This window comes from Sabethes cyaneus, chromosome 2 (genome assembly GCF_943734655.1).
Source record: "Sabethes cyaneus chromosome 2, idSabCyanKW18_F2, whole genome shotgun sequence".
Taxonomy (NCBI): Eukaryota; Metazoa; Arthropoda; class Insecta; order Diptera; family Culicidae; genus Sabethes; species Sabethes cyaneus.
Window position 1 is genome coordinate 26,671,888 of NC_071354.1, and position 8,952 is coordinate 26,680,839.

Consider the following 8,952-nt stretch of genomic DNA (forward strand, 5'->3'; position numbering starts at 1 on the left):
TTGATGAAGAACGAAACCGGTAAGGGGTAATTGTTTGGCTCCAGAGCAGCGTTTAGTCCTGTGGAATAGTCGGCACATATGCGTGCTTTTCCGTTTGACTTCACAGTAACGATAGGAGCAGCACATTGAGAAAAATCGACAGGTAGATAATTTGCAGCTGCTCCAGACGATCGATTTCGGCATCAACCTTCGCTACAGATGCGAACGGTACTGGACGCTTTGGTTTGGACACGGGACGTGCGTCTTGCTTAAGCTTAACTTTCGTCTTGGTTGTTGAATGAAAATTGAACGTACCTGGTTGTAGATCACTGCGAGAGGTTGCGACCACAGCTCGAAGAATTCAATTAAGTCTGGATGTGTGGTTATACAGCAGGAGCCGTCTTTGTTGACTCATCCCAGAGTGATGGAACAGATCAGTTCTCCGATGAAATGCAAGGGTTTGCCGGTCACCGCCCAGGTAACCAATAAGCATTTCCAATGCAATTTAAAAGCAAGCCAATGAGCATTTAAGTTGCCTTAAATGCTACTTAAATGCTATTTTGGCAAAATATGCGGCTACTTTACTGCTAGCCCTCTTATAGTGCTGAGAATGCTTATTTGCAGCTAGTTACCAACAAGAAGAATTTAAATAGAATTTTAGATGCCAATTTGCAACAGTTATGCAGTCAAAAAGCTGATAAACAACAACCTGCAGTATAAAACGCCAGGGATGCTAATAATCGACTGATTTACTGCTTATTTTAATGCTTAATGGTTACCTGGGCGTTTACGCTTGATTGGTGATCGGTGATCCGAGGTTCTTCTAGGCCTGTCTTGAGATGACGGTTATGTCGAATGCTGTGTCGAACTGCAGCCGAATTTTCACTCCGCCGATGATGACCTTTAAGAACTTCCTGGTCGGTGAATGCAAAAACGCTGGTAACAGTGTACTTCTACTTCCTGTTTTTGTTTTCTCCATTATTAGGCTTCACAGTAGCCATCGTTGTGCCCAACTTTGTTGCAAGATTTACAGGTGTGGCTCGCAAAAGGGCATTCACGAACGTAGTGTATGACACTGCCAGCATGGTTTCTTCCGGACGCTTGCCTGTTTGCAATCCTTTGACGGTGGAGCAGATTGATTCGATACCTGCTTCTTCTGCTTGATGGCACAGACTGATGCGGGAGACGATGATTTCTGTTCTACCAGGGCGGTGTCATGTTTCCGCTTCCGCTCTCCAATTTGCATTCGCTTTTTTTCAGATTCCAGCGTGGCAAGGACGTCAGTTTCTTAATTGAACGCAGTCCACAGACGAAGAGGGGAGTTATGAATTGATCAGCTGTGATACGGTTCAACTCGTAATCCTCACATCGCCTGTTCACTGTCGCTGCATACGTTACGTATTCTTCCTCAGTGCGCTTCGAAAGTTGGAAGCACTGATACCGCTTAATGAACAAGGTAGTCCTCATTCCGAACAGTAGTTACCTGTCAAGGGTTGGCAAAGTTTGCAATTCATCGCACGCTTAATAAGGGGCATGTGAAGTCTCTCTTTTATCCAGTACCTCTGGGGTTCAAAAGACCATTACCACCGGCGAGCCACATGTCCTGATGGGAGCAGTGGATTCGAATCCGGTTGTAATGCTCCGATTACAGATTGGTTCGATCCATGAAATCCCTCAGCTTGGATCAAAGATTGCGGTACACAACACCCTCCCTTACCCACTCATCTTCCGCTTTTTCCCCTTCACGCCTGGTCTCATTCTGTTAGATCCTATCGATTCTTTGTTGCATTACTGTCTTCTACCTTTCACCATTGTTTTCTCGTCAATTATAAAATCTACCGTTATAAAAACAGATTTGGTATCCTACCATTGCGGAGCAAATGCCACGGAGTGGACGGCCATCCGTACGCCCTGGTGGTGTCCGAGGTCAAGAACTCTGCCAACAAGACCTGAACTCTGCTCAAGTGAGAGATGTTGGGTCGTCGTCAAGCGGAACCTGAGGAAGACTCAATAATCCGTCGGAAGCGAGAAGCAGTTCGAAGCAACCTGGAGTAGCTTTTCAGGTGTCGCAATTACTTAATAACACCCACAGTGATTTTAGTGCTTAAACCTCTCACGCTCTGATAGTAAATCGAGAACAAATTATCGGATTCTACCATCGGCTCAGTGCCGTGAGGTTATCGACTGGAAGAATTGAATGAACTGGTGAACTGTAATAACCTGTGTTCAATTTCTTCAACAACTAGAGTCAACCTGATTGTCATACTGAAAAGCGCATGCACTTTTAAAGTTTGAGACAATTTTTATTTCATAATTGCATTAGAACATACAAAAAAAAGTGGCTGTATATACCGTAAAGTAGTTTCTGAAACTCAATATCCGTAATAGCCCGTAATAAAAGAGATAAACTAATCCCTAAGTTTTCTAATGGAAGGCAATCAAAGTTTTGTTTTTTCTTACTTCTTGTTTTCTTTCTCTCATCTGCAATAATAATTTGTATTCGCACGTGGAACGGCACAAAAACGGAAAAAAGTCGCACAAAGCTGAACCAAAGTGGCTTTTGTAAATGCATATAAAACCATGGTATTTCGCAGTCAAGTCTCGCAACCGCCGCGCTGAACGATGAACGCTATACTGGGTTAAGTGTGTTGTGTCAGCGAATCGATTCTAGTTTATTTTTGAGCACGCATCTTTCGATTTCACGTTATTCGTGTAAAAATGTACGATCCTTCATGTTGTCCCTATTTTTCTACTAAAGAAATCTACTAAATAGTTGCCAATAAGTATTCAAAATATGACCCGTCTAATCAATCGCTCTTTTGTAAAAGAAAAATAAGAGTGGAAAGCCAATGTTTTAGTGGATTTTAGTTGCGGATTGCTCAATTATTTGTTCCTATCGATCATCCGTTTTCTAGGGTAGCAAAAAACGGAGTGATTTTATGTGATCATCGAATGGAACATAGGGACAAAAACAAAAATTACCAACGATTACGGCACGCCTTATTTGACTTTTGATTTCTTCGATGCCTTTCCGCCGCCGCTCACCGACTGGGTCGCCACCGACTGGATGGCATTTTGATCCGCTTCCGGCAGATCGCTTTCCTTCTTGCGTTCCTTTTTCGACTTTTCGCTCTTGACGGCGGCAGCCTTCGCTTGGCGTTCGGAGTGTTCCGCCGATCGCTCGCGCTTCGAGCGAAGCACGTTCCAGATGAAGTCGAAAATCAAATAGCCCTGCAGTCCGAAGATGGTGGCCAACATGAAGCTGCGCTTCATCTGCGACACTTCGTTGATACCGTAGAATAGGGTAAGGAATGCCAACACCATCGTGGCAAAGCGGGTCAGAATGAAGACTACGTTGTGGACCAGACGCACTGCGATTGAAATAAAAAGGGGTTTTAATTACAAAGAGAATAGAGCCAGAATTAGGGATTAACTTACATCGGACGAATTTCTCATCCTTGTCGAAAATGTTAACCAGCTGCAAGGAGTGTGCAATAAACTCGCAGAAGTAGTGCAAGGTTAGCAAAACTAGAGCGATGCGTTGGAATCTATAACAGAGGTTTGATTTCAAAGCAACATTGTGGTCAACATCCTGAAGCGTACTCACCCAAGGAAGTAAGCAGTAGCGATCAGGAAAAATCCGCCCAGTGCATGCTGAATCTTCGGTTTCTGTTCGTCCTTTTTCACCTTCTGGAAGTACAACTCTGGGAGCATGTGCAAATAGTACGCCAGCTGAATGACGAAGAACAACTTATGCAGAAACACCATTGGATGATCGGGGTATCCTTCCCAGAGTTTGGCCATATTGCCGAGGTACTGCTCGCGGACGATCACATCGAAGCCCCACAGGAATGATAGCGCGTAAAATACGACCAGCTGGCCCGATTCGTTGAAGCGGGAAAGCTTAAACTTAGATAAGTGAAGCTTTTTGGAGATTTTCTATAAAATTATTTAAATAAATTATTATATCTGGAATCAACACGTGGGAAACAACTCCTACATCCAAAGCATACTCCTGCAGGATGGCATGCATGATGATGCAGATTAGCGTGTAGAAAAATACCGCACAGCCGTCCTTCCAGCCGGATGTGTAGAAGTATGGCTCTCCTTGCGGATTCTCATGGCTCGGATCGGCACCACTAACGTTGTGGTGCAAGGCAATGAAAATACTTGCCAGTGAGTTTGTAGCCTGTAACGAAAATCCAAAAATTATTGATTTGTTGCTATCACTATCTCCCTCTTGCCACGTTATTCAATCGCAGCATCTCAGTTCGCGCGGAACCTTTGTTTTGTTGCGCCCACGAAATTAAGCTAATCGAATGTTTCCTCATGCGGCACAAAAATTATGTCATAAACTTTAAAGGAAAAAGCTACTGTCACGCAATGTTGGAAAATAAAATGTTCTAAAATTTAAAATAAATCATCATTAAGGCAAAATGATTTTATTACAAAATAATAAATAACGGAACATAAGACTAACGAAAAATAGTCCATATAATTTCTTATATGGTCCCTCTTTTATAAGGTTTTCTTATAAAAAATAATAATGAAAAGTCAACAATAATTCCATTTTGCCATTAATAACGCAAGTTATCCGGCTAGACCGCTAAGCGAGTTTAAGGTTACGTTATCATCACCCATGTATATCGATATAGCAGGGTGCTTATACCTTTTGCGACTCCCTCTATAGCTCTATAGCCGCTACGTGGCAACAATCGACAGCTAGCGAAAAGGAAAAATACAACATGCAAAAACTAGGCTTAGCCTTCAAATGTGAGGCATTTCGAGTGTCGTGTTTTAATTTACTCCACTTAAAAAATGGTTTATCTCTAACTTTAATAGTAGCTTTGCTCAACACTTACTTGCAACATCAATCCAACGACGAAAATCATTGCGAAGCAGGACACTATATCGGCATGATTTTGAATCACGAATTCATGGCTTAGAAAGGGTGGATTTTTCGTGGACGATTTTCGTCCGATACCGGGTTTGATGGCCATACTTTTGCTCGTGGGATACCTAAGTTAGAGCGTAGAATTACGATTTAAGTAAATTCACTGACTTAGCATGAATAAAAAACACTGCACCGTAAAACAATCATTACGTACCACAACTATATCGGCAAACCTTTCACGCTCGATTGGAAAGGCAGTAAATGCAACTAGAACTGGATCCTTGAAAATTCGATTAGGTACTTTCCTACGCGCTCCTACAGTGGAAAGTCTGTTGATCACGCAGTTAGCTCCACAGAAAAAGAAAACGAAAGGTCAGCCTTGCCCCGAAAAAGACTTCACTCGCGTATCAGACAGAAATACGACACGGTCTGTCTGGATCTGTAAAGCGAAACACCAGCAAGGAGTCAGCTAAACACAATACACAACACAAACGGCATCCGCAGCGAAGAAGTATTATGCAGCTACGTGGTGGCGAGTTGTCATGCCCGACCAAGGTTGCCAGTAGGTTTTGCGATGAAACTAAAAAGATTTCTTTTAAAGGTTGTTCATGACGCTTGAGTTGTCGAATAGTAAACCAATTTATTAAGATGTTAAATGTTTATGCTAAAAGCTAACAAATTTTCTCGTTTGCAACTGATATTACGAAAACAATAATAAAATTTTGAGAGCAATATTTGCCCATAATATTTGTACATAAAAATATTGCCAATTGCAAGGAAAATTGTACCATCCAAAGTGCGATATCGCTCATAAAAGTGCTATTTTGCATTAAATCGTTTCGGTCTCTTCGGTGCACTTACTGCTTGGAATAAAACGAAAAAGTGCGCCGAAGATACCAAAACGATTTAATGCAAAATAGCACTTTTATGAGCGATATCGCACTTTGGATGATACAAATTTCCTTGCAATCAGCTAAAATGCTGCATCTTGGCAACCTCACAATTTTCCGACCCACGAAATGTCGAAAAACGCGACGCTGTCAGGTATGTGTCAAATACGCCGTTCAGGGAGCGTCGTTGCCAGAGCTGCCGAATCCCGAATTTGGCTTATCAAAACTACATTTTCATTCGGCATAAACCAGCATTAATTTTAAAAATAATGTTCAATGAAAATACTACAGTGTTTTGGCCTTGATCTTTCACCGGTATCTCAATGTTTTTGTTTTGAAAATTTTAAAAAGAAAATCGAGGACGTTGATTGGGAAAAGCAAAATATTGTTCAAAATTTTATTTGCGTTCAATCAAAAACGCAAACTTTAGCAAATAGCAATTTTAATTATGGGCTCTATTCTGTAAGTCACGTCGAGCAACTCGGCTCGACTCAGTCACTGTCGAGTGTCGAGTGCAAGCGGCTCAATGCACGACCAAAACAAAGCTAGCTCAGGCGTCACTTGCTAACCGTTTAGTCACTAGCTTTTTGGCGGTGGACTCAATCGAGTTACTCGACAAAATCGGGTCGCCTGTGACTTACATAATACCAAAAGTCGACTAGTCGAGCAAAGTGACACTCGACGTGACTTACAGAATAGGGCCCTATAATTAAATTTATATACCTGGCGACTCTGGTTTACGGCGTCAAAGCAAAACCACCGAGGGAGCAGACGGTGTAGCGGCGTCGTCATAGCCAAAGTACATATCGCTAAAGGTATGATCGGTATGATGTGTGTACTGCACTCTTAAATGAGTTTACCCGAAAATTGGTTGAATTTAGCTAAAACTTGGTTAAAGCTACTCAAAATGCCCTCAAAGTGTACAAACCGTGATACAAACTCAGATTTTGATTAGTTTTTCAACCAAAAAATTGGCAGTAGAAACATGAAAGTGCGTTATTTGTCACAGAGAATAATTCAATTATCGGTAGCAAGCTAGGACAGGACGTGACATGTTGTATCGCAAAAGAGCCAATTTGCTGTCAAAAAAAGAACCAACTTCCTGATTGGCTGATTTCATACGTGCAACTGTAGAAACAAAAATACACCAGGGAAGCGTAAAAGTGTTGCTGGAAACCACAGCAAACACTGAAACCCTCAAATTTTTAACGTTACCAGGATTTTAACAGTTTCTTTAATCGTGGCGTGTTAGCATTAAACAAACTAAACTCAAGTGAAAGTGTAATTCGGCCAATTTGAATTTGTTTTTGTGTATTAGTGATTAACAGGACAAGTGGCTTCTATCATAAACTGCAGCTGCATTCTTGGAAACACTTTTCGTTGCCGTAATTAATTTTGAAAGTAAATCGCCAAAACAATAATCAAGAATAATAAGAAGTCACATGTCATGTCCTGTCCTATAGGTAGCAAGTAGCCAAAATTGGTTGAATTTTTAACCCAAAATTTGAGTTTGTACACTTTAAGGGCATTTTGAGTAATTTCAACCTAGCTTTAGCTAAATCCGACCTATTTACGGGTAGAATCATTTAAGAATTTGGTTTTACGATAAGAATTTATCACCAGTATCGTGAACCCCCGGTAATATCAAGAAACACCTTGTTCAGATTAGGCGAGCTCAGTTTTAATCTGAATAATGAACTCTGTTCATTTTCACATACGCACAAGGCGCGCACCGTATAAACTTGTTATTTTAATTTGACGAAAACAAACGTCTTCAAAACATTTTAAATATGCGCGAATTCTGAACGTCTGGATTGTGGTAGAGAAAATTGGCTTGGTATGTTTGAAGTGACCACATTGGTATAGCTAGCAACGAAGATGTGCCATCCCCATCGATGAGGGAAGTTAAAGAAGCCATCCAGCGGCTGAAGAATAACAAAGCAGCGGGAAAGGATGGCATTGGAGCGGAACTTATTAAAATGGACCCAGACAAGTTGGCCGGCTGTATGCATCAACTGATTGTCAAGATTTGGGATACGGAACGACTACCGGAAGAGTGTAAAGACGGGGTTATCTGTCCTATCTACAAGAAAGGTGATAAGCTGGATTGTGAGAACTACCGAGCAAACACTATCCACCAAATTTTCACCCTGCGGCAGATCCTCCCGAATCCGAGTCCCCACGCACCACCTGTTCATCGATTTTAAAGCCGCATATGATAGCGTAAACTGACAAGAGCTACGGAAAATTATGCACGAAAACGACTTTCCGGGTAAGCTTACTAGGCTTATCATGGTTACGATGGATGGGATCCAGTGCTGTGTGAGAATCTCGGGTGGATTGTCGGACCCATTCGAATCTCGCAGGGGACTTCGACAAGGAGATGGTCTTTCCTGCCTGCTATTCAACACTGAACTTGAAGGTGTTATAAGACGAACTGCGATCGAAATGCGGGGCACAATTTTTAAAAAATCCAGTCAATTTATCCACTTTGCTGACGACGTGGATGCTGTCGGCAGAACATTTGAGGCGGTGGAAGATCAGTACACTAGAGTAAAACGCGAAGCAGAGAAGATTGGATTGTTGATAAATACGTCTAAAACTAAGTATATGCTGGCGGGCGGAACCGAGCGCGACAGGGTCCTCTTGGGCAGTACCGTGGTAATCGACGGGGATGAGTTCGAGGTAGTCGACGAGTTCGTATACCTTGGTTCACTGGCAACAGAGGACAACAATACCAGCCGTGAGTATTATCAGCGGAAGTCGGGCCTACTACGGACTCCACAAACACCTGCGGTCGAACATTTTGAGCCCCCGTACAAAGTGCACACTGTACAAAACCCTAATTAGACCGGTTGTCCTTTACGGGCACGAAACGTGGACACCGCTAGAAGAGGACCTGCGAGCACTCGGAGTTTTCGAACGGCGGATGCTAAAGGTCCAAACACAATGTATACGGATTTTATTACGTTGCGGATATTTGACAGAAAACCCATGGAAAAGCTGTCAAATTGCCGCAACGTAGTAAAATCCGTATGCATTGTGTCTGGGCCTTAAGAACCATTTTTGGCGGAGTGCAAGAGAACAGTGCGTGGAGGCGAATAATGAACCACGACTCAGAAAGTGGTTAAGGCTGGACGGATACGTTGGGCGGCACATGATGCTAGAATGCCCGACAAATATCCTGCG

General features: G+C 42.4%; 1 protein-coding gene across 1 annotated transcript; it reads right to left on the bottom strand.

The window, feature by feature from the left end:
* Positions 1-2,264: 2,264 nt before the first annotated feature.
* On the bottom strand, positions 2,265-5,367 carry LOC128737696 (translocating chain-associated membrane protein 1). Its single transcript, XM_053832391.1, has 6 exons — positions 5,088-5,367; positions 4,842-4,998; positions 3,980-4,168; positions 3,587-3,918; positions 3,418-3,527; positions 2,265-3,350 (listed from the first exon to the last, which is right to left on the bottom strand). The coding sequence occupies exons 2-6, from the start codon at positions 4,977-4,979 to the stop codon at positions 2,980-2,982; spliced, it is 1,140 nt and encodes a 379-aa protein (XP_053688366.1). The 5' UTR covers positions 4,980-4,998; positions 5,088-5,367; the 3' UTR covers positions 2,265-2,979.
* Positions 5,368-8,952: the final 3,585 nt, after the last annotated feature.

What these genes read in the sequence shown, in the direction of transcription:
- LOC128737696 (XM_053832391.1), bottom strand. Translation starts at nt 4,979, where the DNA reads ATGGCCATCAAACCCGGTATCGGACGAAAATCGTCCACGAAAAATCCA. An exon ending in GCTACTGCTTACTTCCTTGG is followed by an intron (nt 3,528 to 3,586) that starts GTGAGTACGCTT and finishes CCTCTGTTATAG; the next exon opens with ATTCCAACGCATCGCTCTAG. An exon ending in GGATGAGAAATTCGTCCGAT is followed by an intron (nt 3,351 to 3,417) that starts GTAAGTTAATCC and finishes TTTCAATCGCAG; the next exon opens with TGCGTCTGGTCCACAACGTA.